At 32.7% G+C, this 15,886-nt stretch overlaps 1 protein-coding gene across 6 annotated transcripts in view; it reads right to left on the bottom strand.

Annotated features, from left to right (window-relative positions):
• Positions 1-15,886, bottom strand: part of STXBP5L (syntaxin binding protein 5L) — a 387,143-nt gene that overhangs the window by 116,989 nt on the left and 254,268 nt on the right. For all 6 annotated transcript variants that reach the window (XM_036883434.2, XM_036883436.2, XM_057503095.1 and 3 more), the window contains exons 15-16: positions 6,809-6,849; positions 1,428-1,645 (exon numbers count right to left, since the gene is read on the bottom strand). In XM_036883434.2, the coding sequence (XP_036739329.2) occupies positions 1,428-1,645; positions 6,809-6,849 (259 nt within the window). The remainder of the gene's footprint in view (positions 1-1,427; positions 1,646-6,808; positions 6,850-15,886) is intronic.

Raw genomic sequence — 15,886 nt, 5'->3', positions numbered from 1 at the left:
GGCATAAATTATAATTTCATACACAATAAAAGGAGAAACTGGTCATGGTTATTCCAATGAAAGAAATTAAACTGAATGTGTATAGTTTGTGTGTTACACAGCACACAGCATACAAATCTTCATTTGTATAGGCTTTTTAGTTTAAAAAACTTTGATTCAATTATGAATTTGAAAATGTAACAATTTTCCAAAATAAATTTCATATTTTTATTTCATTAGCTTTGCTCTTATTTAATTTCATTAGCTTGGTTATAATTGCTTAGTGAAAAAATATATAATTTGTGTTGGAATAAAAAGGTGATCCAAAAGCCCTGTTTAAAATTAAGTGCTTTATAACTGCATTCAATGCTTAATTAAAATTGATTTTATAACAAACATTTGCTTTAAAATATAAAAGTATTTTTGATGTTGCAAACTTACAAAAAATGCAATGGTTGATGAATATATAAATATTACAAAGTGACTGTCATAACTATCTTAAAACTACAAAAACCTCATGACAATAATGTTTACCAGTTATAGAGTGCTTACTCACCTAGACACTATATTAATGACGTTATAGAATCATCATAAGAACCCTATGAAATTGGTATTATTATTGTAGTTTGATTTTCTATTTTTCATTTTATTTACACAGGTAATTCTATGAGTGATGACATTGAGTCTTATGCAGCCTCTAATACTGACTAATGGAGCCTTGCAATTTCCTCAGTCACATAGGAATTCACTGGTAAAGTCAGAATAAAACCTAGGCTTATCTGATTACAAAGCCTGGGATTTTAACTAAGATACTTTAAAAGGGCAATACTTAATTTTAGCTGTTGAAGTAAAATGAGTTATATACAGGCCTTTAGGAGATCATCTTTATTTTCTGATAAAGTGGTTAAATGGACTGTGTAGAGAAGGCAGATTACAGGTGCCTTAATTTAGATTTAATTTATCCTATGAGAGCATCTGTATTTCATTAGTTTAAAAATTAAGATTAGGTAAAGCAGATCCATAATTATTTCCATCATATAAAAAATGTTGCTATATAGAAAATCATAACAAATAATCTTACTATAGTTGATGAAGCATTTATGGTAATTGACAAGACAAACTTAAATATTTAATGAAGATACACAACAAAACCTTCATTAATTTGACATTAATAAAACAGTCAATAACTGTATAAAATCTATAGACATAATCCATCCTATTTAGTAATATTAAATTTTTATAGAGAACTGTTTTTGTCATTTAAGCCAAACTAATTTTTAGTATGTTATACTAAGTAACAAGAATAATGAAAAATTCTATGAACTGGACTACTGGCCATATACTGCACCCTTGATGTCTTAAAACCATACTAAGCACTAGTGTAAGTCTATTATAATTTATTTATTTTAATAACTCTACATGTGAAAGTTAAATTTTAAGTGACTTACCACTATTTCTGTTGTAATTTCATGTCTGCTGAATTTATAAATTATGACATATGCAGAGACTCCTGATACACAGAATATTCTGCTCTCTGGACACCAGTAAATCATCTGAATGGCATATGGATCTTCCTCTACAATTTCACATGCTTGTTTTCCTTCTCCTACTTTCTGTTTTTCAAACACTTTTGAAGTTTTAAGCTTGTACAGCATCTGCAGAGTTACTATAGGATATTGAAGCATAGTTATCTTCTAATTTGAGCTTAATTCTTAGATGTTGTTGAAGCTTTTTCAATATATTTGTTAAACCACAAAAGAAAAACCTAAGTAGACAAATTACATTTTAACTAATAAGCATTTAATGTCTTGCTATCATACCAGCAGTTTAGCTGGATGGAGTCTACATGGAAAAACATAAACATTTACTGAACATATACCATACCAAAGAATATGTAGGCCCTTTGTATGCATTGCTTATGTGAGTCTCAGAAAAATCCCATGAAGTGAGTATTTTTATCCTCATTTACTGATGAAAACACTGGGCTCAAAAACTTTAAAACTTTACAATGGAAATACTGAAACTAATTCTCTCCTAAGGGAGACCCCTCAAAAACACAAGCTTCCTCTTTGATTGCTAGATGCGATGTTGATGCTATTCTTACAAAGTTTACTTCTCTCAGCAAATTTCTAGACACTTCCTCAGGTGAGAAACATTTGTAATTTACCAGCTAGTAATATTGAGAGTCCAATTATATATAATTATTTTAGAATCTTTTCTGAGCAGCTCTATATTAGGAAAAGGTCAGTTATAATTGTTTTTAAATTTCAAGTTTCTGAATTGTTTTCAGGAATATTTACTTGAGGGAATACTTTATCCATCTAGACCCTGATAATAACTCCCCTATTAAAAAGCTCTGATTCTACAAATGTAGAATGTAGAAAACGTAAAAATGTAGGAAAGATTCTACAAACTTTACTTGGGGAAAGTTCTAAAAATCTGGGAGTTAATGAGTTCTACACAATGGTATAAAGGGCAGATCAAAGTGTGGGCAAAGGGTCTGTTTGTATTTATACAAAGGATCAAAGCCTAATTTGGCTACCCAGAAAATGAACTAAGATACGATATGAAGAAGAACTTCCAACATCAGCACTCTCTGGAAGAGTCATACCAGAAGATGAACATCAGAAAACCTCAACAAAGATCCAGGCGATGCTGCAGTTGTAGCTGCATTCATCCCACTGGTTCCTGGACTTGCCATTGGAATGAAGAAGGAGATATCTAAGCTGGCCTGTGCATACAGTAAAATAACAAATTTGACTGTATCTACACTGTTGGAACTCAACCAAGAATTAGGAGAAGTGCAAGTTGTAGCGCTCCAAAATCTTACAACTATAGACTATCTACTGTTAAAAGAACATATGGGATGTGAACAATTCCCAGGAATGGGCTGTTTTAATTTGTCTGATTTATCTCAGACTGTTCAAGTACAGTTGGACAATATCCATCATATCATAGACAAATTTTCACAAATGCCTAGGATGCCTAACTGGTTTTCCTGGCCTCACTGGAGATGGCTGGTAATTATAGATCTGCTTTGGTTATGTAACTGTATTCCTATTATGTTAATGTGTGTGTGCAATTTAATTAGTAGTTTAAAACCTATACATGCTTAAGTTACTCTATAAGAAGATATGTCAAAGAAATAATCTCCCCATGTTTTCTTCCATCTGCTACCTCTATAGCTTTTCTTCTTCCTTCCTAATTATAACCCTTAAATAGAATTCGTGCCTCATATTGAATTTACCGAGTATCATAATTCCTCCAAGTGCTAAAGATACCTCAAGACAAGTGCTGGGCATAGAAGCCACAGGGCATAAATCTGCAAAGAAGTAAAAAGCTAACCTTTTCAAACAATATGGCTTCTCTCTCACTTACCAACTTTACATTTCCCTGTATGGCCCCGGAAGATGACTGGTTAGCCAGAGACGGGTAAGATTTCTCAAGGGAGGAACAACCTAAGACAGGCACAGTCGCAGGGGGGCCATCAGGTGAGAAATTGGGGATCAACAGAGGTGAGGCTTAGAACCTCACCCCCCCTGTTTTGAGAGAAATCTTCTGCATTCGTGGATGTTTTATTGCCCTTGTCTAGTTTGGATTAACACATAGTCTACAGGCACACACCTGATCATCTACATTTGCTCTTTTACAACACTAAACTAAGTTTTCTACCTTTATCTTGCATCTACCTACCACTTCAGCATTTTAGTAAATATAATAATAATAATAATAATAAAGGGAGAAGTGTGGGATCCACATATAAATCAAGTATAAAAATCAAACGAATATTCATATTTGACCTGATTGTTTATGGTTCATAATGTGATCAAAACCGAAAGTTCTGTGATGACTGCCCTTGCACTGTTCACCATGTAAGAAGTCATTCACTATGTAAGAATTTGTTCACCATGTAAGAACTTGTTCATTATACTTTAGAAGATTGGAAACTGTTGAGAATTAGGTTTGGGGTTGATTAAAGATTGTGCATTGAGTCGCCTATAGAGAATTTTATTGTTGTTAACAACCATTTGATCAATAAATATAAGATATGCCCTCTCAAAAAAAAAAAAAAATCTGGGAGTTCCTGCCAAAACACAGAATCTGAACCTAATCAAGAGAAATATCAGTCAAATACAAATTGAGGAACATTTTTTACAAAATAACTAGCCTGAGTTCCTCAAAGATGCCAATTTCATGAAATAAAGATTCAGGAATGATTCCATGTTAAAGAAAACTCAAAAGATATAATTAAATTAGATAAATGATTAATGGGAAATTTGGCAAATCTGAGTAAGATCTGGAGGTTAGGTAATAGTATTGTATCACTATCAATCTTCTGATATTGATAACTATAATTTGATTATGTAAAAGAATGCCTTGTTTGTAGGAAATACACATGAGTATTTTACGGGCATGTAATGTTAGAGGAGCATTATGACTGCAATTTACTTTCAAATGGTTTCAAAAAGCTATATACATGTACATATTTATGTATATATATGTGTGTGTAAATACATAGAAGGGAGAGAGAAAGAATAAGGAGAGGGAGGAGTAAAAAAGATTCTTTTAGAAAGAATCTTTTCTGTGTGGCTCTATGTGAGGAAAGGGTCAGTTATAATTATAAAAAACTTTCCTTAAAAAAAGGAGGGAGGGAGGGATGGAACGAATGTAGTATACGTTTTTGTTTGGAAAATCTAGCTAAAGGCTTTGCAATACTTCATAGTACTTTTTTTTTGCAATTTTTCTGTAAACCTGAAATTATGTTGAACTAATATGATTCTTTAAATGGGCAAGGCATTGTATTAGACATTATAGCCTTGTCAGGTCTGATGAGGTATTATTCCCATGATTATTTTATGTGACTAAGCAATGGTAAAATGATACTTGTGGCCACAGTTAAGGCCCCTACTTAGCTGATTTTGAGTTAATCAACATAGATTATCCTTAATGGGCCTGACATAATCAGATGAGCAGGCTAAAAGAGGGACTGAGGCCCTCCCTGAAGTTAGAGAAACATTTCCTTGCTGGCATTGAAGAGAAAAGTCACTATGAGTTCAAAAGCTGTGAGAAAATGAATTTTGCCAAAAACCACATGAGCCTGGAAGAGAACTCAGACTCAGATGAAACTGCAGTCCTAGCCAAGACATTGGCTGCAGTCTCAGAAGAACCTAAGCAAAGAAAACATCTCAGCTGTATCCAGATTCCTGGGACACAGAAATTATGAGGTAATATATGGTATTTTTTAAAGCTATTAAATTGTTTATTAGTGATTAAAAACTAATACACATAATACATAAACTCAATCATTCAAATTCAGTATAACCTCACTTCCATAAAATTGGCAAACCGATATTTCTTCAATGACATCTGTTAAATTGGAGTTGTGACCTTATAATCAATAATAGTAAAAATATTAAACATACTGCAAACCTGTGCATATATTCTGAATGTGATAAAATATATTTAATTTAAAAATTTCTTAAAATATTATCATACGTGCTTATAGGTTTTATACTATCATTAGAGTGTTAAGTGTCCTCTCATGTTTTGGAAGCTAAGGAGTGACTTTGAGGTGGTAAGAAATAAACAATGACATCACTATACAATTAACTGTGCTCCTGGAAAAACTCAAGATTTACATGAAAAGATTAACCAGAAGAAAATCTGTTGTCCTTTGAATTTCCCAAAGCAATTACTCCTTATTGTGAGGTAAGAAAGCAGGCTCAAAATTCATGGCTTTACATCTTTAATCGTTTTCCCTTGCTGATGGTTTGCTCCATTGCTGAAGGACTCTAGCTTGCAGGGTAAGAGTATCAATGTTCAACCTTCTTTCCTCTGCATTTCTGTTTATCAGTCCTCCTAAGAAGCCCTTTACTTCTACAGCTTCAAATATCACCTTTATATTTCTTCTTCTTAGTTTTCATTCTTGGCTGTTCTCCCTACCTGCTAGACATTTTTACTTGGAATTTCCTGGTGTTACTATAGAATCCAAATCTCTACAACTCTCTTATACTCCTTATTTGCAAAAGTTACCTACATCTTGTTGGTTACTCATCCTCTGAAGCCAGAGTCATTGCTGTTATTATTCTTCTCATATTGCTGAGTAAAAAAAATCTTAACTATTTTCCAAAAAACCCCATTAAATGTTATCCCATCAAAATATCCTTCCTAGATCTACCTGATTCAAATATATCCCCCATAGCTCTGATGACAAATGGAATTTGGGTTGTACTACATTTAAAGTTCTTACATTGTTTACCTTATAGTTTTCCTTCAGCTATTACAGTGACTATAAGTTCTGAAGGTATATATAGATATAATCGTCTTAAATTTATTTTTTCATGCCCTTCAACATTGAGCAGAGTACCTTATTTATTCCTTAAATTATATAGTTCTCAAGAATTTAAAAATAAAATTTGTATTTATCAAATAATTTCTTTTGACTCACACAGGGCTTGGTAGACAAGTAGGGAAAAAAGTGAATAGTGAGATAAAAGCACTTTTCTGAGACCACAGAGCTAGGAGGTGAAGGAAATTCCTTGAGCAGAGCTAATCTGACAAAGTTTGGTACTTATCCAATGTACTGTACCTTTTGCAAATATAATGGGATACTGACAAAGAATTATTTCAGGCCCGTTTATATTACAGAAGAAAAGTAGAGAGAGTAGTACTTTAAACTGATCTAATATAGGAAATGGACTTTTGTAACACATACACATATGTAAGTTAAAAATATATCTGAAATGTTAACTGTCCAAAAAAAAGTGGTGAATGGCTCTGTGTATTAGCTAAGTGTTTTCTGTTATTGAAGGAGAAATTTTAAACTTACTTGCAGAAGCATCCCAAAACTTTATTGATCCATCAGCATGACTAGATGAGAAATAAATTAGCATTATAAAAGTACAATAAATAATAATCATGCTAAATGTATAAAAACTTGAGTTATTAAAATGTGATCAACCATTCCATTGAAAACTAATGTATGTTAAGCCATTTCTAAGCTCAAACCAATAGTTTATTTTTAAACAATACACTAAAATCTAAATTTAAGAAGGAACAAAAGCGACATCCAAAGACAAGAAACAATAAATGCTGGTGAGGATGTGGAGAAAGAGGAAACCTCCTACACTGTTGGTGGGAATGTAAATTAGTTCAACCATTGTGGAAAGCAATATGGAGGTTCCTCCAAAAGCTAAAAGTAGAAATGTAGTTTGACCCAGGAATTCCACTCCTAGGAATTTGCCCAAAGAAAACAAGATCCCAGATTCAAAAAGACATATGTGCCCCTATGTTTATCGCAGGACTATTTACAATAGCCAAGATATGGAAGCAACCTAAATGTCCATCAATAGATGAATGGATAAAGAAGAGGTGGTACAGATACACAGTGGAATATTATTAAGAAGAAAACAAACCCTACCATTTGTAACAACATGAATGGAGGTAGAGGGTATTATGCTCAATGAAATAAGCCAGGTAGAGAAAGACAGTACTAAATAATTTCACTCATTGTGTAATATAACAACAAAGAAAAACTGAAGGAACAAAACAGCAGCAGGATCACAGAATCCAAGAAGGGACTAGCGGTTATCAAAGGGAAGAGGTTTGGGAGGGGGGGTGGTGATGGAGGGAGAAGGGGATTAAGGGGCATTATGATTAGCACACATAATATAGGGGGGACATAGGGAAGGAAGTATAGCACAGAGAAGATAAGTAGTGACTCTATATAGCATCTTACTATGCTGACGAACAGTGACTGTAATGGGGTATGTGGTGAGGACTTGATAATAGGGGGAATGTAGTAAACACAATGTTGCTCATATGAAACCTGAGCATAAGATTGTATATCAAAGATACCTTAATTAAAAAATTTAAAAAAATAAAAAGGAACAAAAATTACTTAGAATTTACTGTAGGAAGTCTTTACGTAAATAGAGAGTAATGAAGACTGCTCTGTGGAAAACTGATATATTTTTATACAAAAGTCTTTACACTCAACAAAAAAGATACATGACTTGATTTTGATTACATTAAAGTAATTTGACATAATTATCATACAGAAATTAAAGTTAAGCTTTACAATACAAGAAGTGAATCCTTAAACCTATCTAGAGTTATATCATTATTTGGTAATATCATGTCAACTCCATAAGAACTCTATAAGAATACTTCCCAACACATTCTATGAGGTCAGTTTTATCCTGACACAAAAGCCAGGAAAAAAACTTTACAAGATAATTACAAACCATTATCCCTCAAACATAGGTGTAAAAATTGTCAACAAAATGTTAGCAAATCAAATCAAATAACATATTGAAAGGACAATACATCATGACTAAGTGGAGTTTATGCCAGGAATATTAGGCCATTTAAACATTAAAAAAAAAAGTCAATCACCATAATGTAATTCATCATATTGACAGAAGAAAAACTGTATGATCATCTCAATAACTGAAGAAAAAATCATTTGACAAAAACCCACTATCTACTCGTGAAAAAAAATCTTAAACTAGAAACAGAGGAAACTTCAACCTGATAAATGACATCTGGGAAGAACCTACAGATGTTGTCTACCATACATAATGGGGAAAGAGATTTCCCCTTGATATCAAGAAGAAAGCAAAAAATGTTCACTCTCTCTCCATTCTTTTTTTTTTATTAAGTATCATTGACACACAATCTTATGAAGGTTTCACATGAAAACATTGTAGTTTCAACATTCACCACATTATCAAGTCCTCATCCCCCTCCCATTGCAGTCACTGTCGATCAGCAAAGTAAGATGCTATAGAGTCATTACTTGTCTTCTCTGTGCTGTACTGCCTTCTCCATGACTTATCTATAGTGATTGCAAATTATAGTGCCCCGTAATCTCCTTCTTCCTCCATACCCATCCTCTCCATGCCCTCCCCTTTGGTAACCACTAGTACCTTCTCAGAGTCTGTGAGTCTGCTGCTGTTTTGTTCTTTCTGTTTTGCTTTGTTTTTAACTCCACAAATGAGTGAACTCATTTGGACTTGTCTTTCTCTGCCTGGCTATTTCACTGAGCATAATACCCTCTAGCTCCATCCATGTTGTTGCAAATGGTAAGATCCCTTTCTTTTTATGGCTGAATAATATTCCATTATGTATCTGTACCACCTCTTCTTTATCCATTCATCTATCGATGGACACTTTGATTGCTTCCATATCTTGGCTATTGTAAATAGTGCAGCAATAAACATAGGGGTGCAAGTGTCTTTTCAAATCAGGGATCTTGTTTTCTTTGGGTAAATTCCTAGAAGTGGAATTAATGGGTCAAACGGTATTTCTATTTTTAGCTTTTTGAGGAACCTCCATATTGCTTTCCACAATGGTTGAACTAATTTACATTCCCATCAACAGAGCAGGAGGGTTCTCCTTTCTCTGCATCCTCGCCAGCATTTATTGTTAACTTGTCTTTTGAATAGTGGCCATCCATTCTACCTGGCATGAGGTGATATCTCATTGTGTTTTTCATTTGCATTTCCCTGATGATTAGTGATATGGAGCATATTTTCACGTGCCTGTTGGCCATATGAATTTCTTCTTTGGAGAAGTGTCTTGCTCAGATCCTCCACCCATTTTTTAATTGGGTTATTTGTTTTTGGGTGTTGAAGCATGTGAACTCTTTTATGTATTTTGGATGCTAACCCCTTGCTGGGTAAGTTGTTTACAAATATATTCTACCATACTGTAGGATGCCTTTTTTTTCTGCTGATGGTGTCCTTTCCTGTATGGAAGCTTTTTAGTTTGCTGTAGTCCCACTTGTTCATTTTTTTAATTTTGTTTCCCTTGCCTGAGGAGATGTGCTATGGAAGAAGTTGCTCATATTTATATTCAAGAGATTTTTCCCTATGTTTTTTTCCATGAGTTTTATGGTTTCATGACTTATATTCAGGCCTTTGATCCATTTCAAGTTTACTTTTGTGTATGGAGTTAGACAATAATCCAGTTTCATTCTCTTACATGAAGCTGTCCAATTTTCCCAGTAACAGTGCTGAAGAGGCTATCTTTTCCCCATTGTATATCCATGGCTCCTTTATCATATATTAATTGGCCATATATGTGTGGGTTTATATCTGGGCTCTCTATTGTGTTCCATTGGACTATGGGTCTGTTTTTGAGACAGTACCAAATTGTTTTGATTACTGTGGCTTTGTAGTAGAGCTTGAAGTTAAGGAGTCTAATCCCCCCAGCTTTGTTCTTCCTTTTCAGGATTCCTTTGGCTTCTCAGGGTCTTTTGTGGTTCCATATGGATTTTAGTACTATTTGTTCAGTTCATTGAAGAATGCTGTTGGTATTTTGATAGGGATTGCATTGAATCTGTAGATTGCTTTAGTCAGGGTGGCCATTTTGGCAATATTAATTCTTCCTATCCATGAACATGGGATGTACTTCCATTTATTGGCATCTTCTTTAATATCTCTCATGAGTGTCTTGTAGTTTTGAGAGTATAGGTTTTTTACCTCCTTGGTTAGGTTTATTCCTAGGTATTTTATTCTTTTTGATGCAATTGTACGTGGAATTGTTTTTCTGATTTCTCTTTCTGATTTGTTTTTAGTATATAGGAATGCAACAGATTTCTGTGTATTAGTTTTCTATCCTGCAACTTTGCTAAATTCAGTTATTAGTTCTAATAGATTTTTGGTGGTGCCTTTAGGGTTTTAGATGTATAATATCATGGCATCTGCAAACAGTGATAATTTAACTACTTCCTTAGTAGTTTGGATGCCTTTTATTTCTTTGTGTTGTCTGCTTGCCATGGCTAGGACCTTCATTACTAAGTTGAATAAAAGTGGTGAGAGAGGGCATCCTTGTCTTTTTCCCAATCTTAGAGGAAAAGCTTTCAGCTTTTTGCTGTTAAGTATGATGTTGGCTGTGGGTTTGTCATGTATGGTCTTTATTATGTTGATGTATGTACCCTCTATACCCACTTTATTGAGAGTTTTTATCATGAATGGATGTTGAATTTTGTCAAATGCTTTTTTTAGCATCTACTGAGATGATCATGTAATTTTTGTCCTTTTTGTTGATATGGTGTATGATGTTGACTGATTTTTGAATATTGTCACTCTCTCCATTCTTATTCAACATTAAATTGGAAGACTTAACTACTGCAACAGGGAAGAAAATGAAAAGGAATAAGGATTGAAAAGGAAGAAATAAATTTCTATTTGTGGATCACATTATTTGTTATGTATATAATCCCAAATAATTTACAAAAAGAAACCTAGAACCTATATATGAGTTTAACACAATTGTAAGATACAGTCAATATACAAAAATCAATTGTATTTCTCTGTAATAGCAATTAACATTTGGAAACTGAAATTATAAAACATTACCATTTATAATAGCAGCAAAAACATCAAAGTCTTATATATCAACAATTTGTGCAAGATTATGCTGAAAACTACAAGATACTAAGTGAAATCAGAGAAGTAGATAATGGACAGATATAGTATATTCTTAAATTGTAAGACTTACTTGATGTTGCTTATCCTCAAATGATGTGTAGATTAAATGTCATCTCAATTGAAATATGCCAAAATGTTTTTTTGTAGAAACCAATATTTTATTCTAAAATTTATACGGAAAGGTAAAGGAACTAGAATACCCAAAGCAATTTTGAAAAATAAAAAAAAGTTTGAGGACCCAAATTATCTATCTTTAAATCTCATTCTAAAAAGACTGTGAAGTTACTGCATTGGTGAAGAAAAATAGAAATATATATCAACGGAATACAGAGAGCCCCCAAATAGACATATATATAGTCACTTCAATTTTTCTTGAGGGTGGCAGTCACTGATTGAATGATTTTATTTTGTTAACAGAGATATGATACTCTTACCATAAAATTCACCCATTATAAATGTAGTTTAATAATCCTTAGTAAATTATATAGTTGTCCAACTGACAGCACAATCGTTTTAGAACATATAGAACACTCCAAAAAGTTATATAACACTAGTATGCAACCCTCTATCCCATCCCCAGTAGCTATCCACTAATCTCTCTGCCTATCTCAATTTCTTTTTTCTTCAAATTTTCATTTAAGTGAAACCCACACAATATTTACTCTTTTTGTGTCTATGTCTTTCATTTTGCATAATATTTTTGAAGATATGCAATATTTGGTCTGCAAAGAATATATAATATAGAGTTAATATATAGAATAGAAGTATATTGACATCCTGTGAACCATTCAACCAAAGAACATTTATAACTTGTATCTACATATGTGTCCTTCTTCTTTTGTTAGCTGAGGTATAACTAACATACATTATATTAATTTCAGGTGTACGACATGATGATTTGATATTTGCATATCTTGTGAAAAGATCACAATAAGTCTAGTTAACAGAGTTTTTTCTTGCAACTTTAAAGATCTACTCTTCGTAATCTTCAAATACGAAATATAGTATTATTCACTGTATTTACTATGCTGTACATTACATCCCCATGACTTATTTACTTTAAAATTGGAAGTTTGTACTTTTTGACTCCCTTCACATATTTCTCCCACGCCCCACCCCTGTGTCTGGCAACCACCAATCTGTTCTATGTATCTATGAGCTCGGTTTTTTTGTTTCAAATTCCACATATACGTGAGATCATATGGTGTTTGTCTGACTTATTTCGCTTAAAATAATGCCCTCTATGGTCACAGATTTTATTCTCTTATATGGCTTAATAATATTCCATTGTATGTATGTACATGTGTGTGTGTATTGTGCTTTTGATTCCATCTCCCTACCTCCTTTGTTCCTAGAAGCAACCACTATCCTGAATATTTATTTCTTTTATTCTCACATTATATATATATATGTATAAACTATATATTATTTACTTTTGCTCCTTTTTAAAGCCTTATAATAATGATAACATTATATAAATTTAAGGAACTTTCTTTTTAATATCATATTTATAAAATTCATATTGCTTGTAGTTGTATTTCATTCTTCACTGACATACATATAATAGTCTGCTATGTGATTATACTACAATATGTGTTGGGCAATTGGGTTGTGTCTTTGTCTTTTCTCTTTCCTTTTCTTTTTTATTACAAATAATACAGGTACAAAGTATCTTGTACATCTTTTGTTCTTCATAAATGAGTGGAATTGGTGTATCTTAGGGTATGAAATTCTTCAAATTTACAAGATAATGCCAAACTGTTAAAAATTTACAACTTTACACCCCCATTTGCAGTATGAAAGAATTATAATTGATCCATATACTTTTTAACACTTAATTACTGACAAGCTTCTAAATTTTCTGTTAATGTGTTGAATGTGAAATGGTGTCATATTATGGTGCTAATTTGCATTTCCCTAATTAATGAGGTGAAGCCATGCAAGTTTTCTGTGAAAGGTCTATTCAGGTCTTTTTCAATTGGATTTGTTGCCTTCTTCTTATTGAAGTTATTTATTTATTTGCATACAGAATTTTGGTGGTTATATATGTTACAAATATCTTCTCCCAATTTATTTAATTAAAAATTTTTAAAAGGTATCTGTCCAACTACAATTTTTGTTTTGTCAATTTTTCTTTATATTTCTGTTGATTTTTGCTTTACATATTTTGAAGCCATATTACTGAGTACATACAAATTGAAAATTGTCTCTTCCTTGTAAACTGGAAACATTCACTGTAATGAAGTCATCTACTTTATCTCTGGGAATATTTTGGCCATAAAGTGTTATTTTAATTTTTTTCTGAGATCTTTATTTCTTCATATGACTTTAAATTGTTGTCTGGTATCCTTTCATTGAAACTGCAGGATGTCTAGTGGCAATAAACTGTCAGCTTTTGTTTCTCTACTGGATATACGATTCTTGGTTGACAGTTTTCTTCTTTTTTCACTTTGAATTTATCTGCTCATTGCCTTCTGGCTTCCAATGTTGTTGATGAGAAATCTGCTATTACTGAGGATTCCTGGTATGTGATGAATCACTTCTCTAGCTGCTTTCAAGATTCTGTTTTACTTGCCTTTTGACAGTTTATTTGAGTCTCAGTGTGGATATCTTTGAGTTCAGCATACCTGGGACTTTGTTGAGCTTTTCAGAGGCTTATAATCACATCTTTTCAAACTCAGGAAGTTCTTAGCCATTATTTCTTCAAGCGATCTCTCAACCCCTTTCTGTCTCTTTTTCCTCTAGAACTTCAAAAACACATATGTAGATTTGTTTATGGTATCTACAAGTCCCTCAGGCTGTTTACTATCTACTTCAGTCTTTTTTCTTTCTGTTCCTTGGATTCAATCATTTCCATTTTCCTATCATCAAGTACACTGGCTCTTTCTTCTGATGGCTCATTTCTGCCTTTAGAGTCCTCTAGTGAATTATTCACTCTAATTATTGTACACTTCAGTTCTAGAGTTTCTTTTTTGGTTTACTTTTACGTTTTCTGTATGCTTACTGATATTTCCATTTTGTTCATATATCTTTTTATTGACCTCCTACATACCTTCTTTTAGTTTTTGCCTTTGTTTAGTAGACCTGCTGTTTATAGTTGTTCAAGGATATATTTTGTTGGTTTATCTTTTTCCTTCAGGTCATACTTCCATTTTTCTTTGTATGCCTTCGTTTACCTGATCTTACTTTGGCCTCACCAAATATCTTTTTGTTAGTAATTTTTATAATCCATTTATCATGAATCTTTCTGACCCATATTATTGGAAAGGCATTATTAAATAGCATAGAGTTGAATTACTTTCAATACAAAATTCCAAATTTAATTTCAGCAGGAGCATTTCAATCCAAATATATTTAATGTAATTATTGATATATTCTGTTTCTATCTATTATTGTATTTGGTTTTTCCCTCTCAATGTGAGTCCTTTTCTATTTGTTCTCACTTATTTTGAACCTTTTTTTAATAGTGGCAAATTTTACAGGACATAAAATTAACCCTTTTAAATCATATCAAAGTCTACAACTAGTGGAATTTGTTACATTCACGATGTTGTGCCTTAATCAGGTTCCAGAATAGTTCACTCCACAAGGAAACTCAATATACATTCTACATCATTCCCCCAGCTCTACTCTACCTTTATCATGAACCCACTTACTCTAAGGATTTTCTGGTTCTGAGATTTCATATAAGTGGAATCATTCAATATGTGGACTTTTGTGTTTAACTTCTTTCTTTTACATAGTGTGTTTTCAAAGTTCTTTCATGTTATATAATGTATCAATGCCCCAAATTGTCTTTATGACACAACAGCATTCATTGTGTGGTTATATATTCTGTTTATCAATTAGTTGATGGACATTTGGATTGCTTCCACCCTTTGGCCACTGTGAATAGTTCGGCTGTGAACATTCATGTACAATGTTTTGTTTAAACACCTACTTTCAATTATTTTGGGTATGTACCTAAAAATGAAAGTGCTGGGTCACATGGTAATTCTGTTTAGCTTTTTGAGGAACTTCCAAATCACTTTCTACATCAGCCGAATCATTTCACATTTCTACCCACAATGTATATAGTTCCAATTTCTTCATATCTTTGTAAACACTTACTTTTCTTAACACTTTTTTTAGACATCTTGATTGGTATGAAATAGTACATATCATTGTGGTTTTGATTTTCATTTCCCCAGTGACTAATAATGTTGAACTTCTTTGTATATCTTTTTTTTGGAAAAAGTATATACAAGTCCTTTCCCCACTTAAAAAAAAAGTTCTTGTTGTTGAGCTAAGAGTTCTTTATACATTCTGAATACTACACCTTATCAGATATATGACTTGAAAATTTTTAAAGGATTATCTTTTCACCTGATGATAGAAGACTACCTTACCAATTTTTTTGTTGTTATGCTTTTGTTGTGAAATCTAAGAAATCATTGCCACAATCAAGGTCATGAGAGATTAGCCCTTTG

The sequence above is a fragment of the Manis pentadactyla genome, chromosome 1 (assembly GCF_030020395.1).
Source record: "Manis pentadactyla isolate mManPen7 chromosome 1, mManPen7.hap1, whole genome shotgun sequence".
NCBI classification, from domain to species: Eukaryota; Metazoa; Chordata; class Mammalia; order Pholidota; family Manidae; genus Manis; species Manis pentadactyla.
Note: the sequence above shows the minus strand (reverse complement) of the source record. Positions and strands in the feature narration are given on the sequence as shown.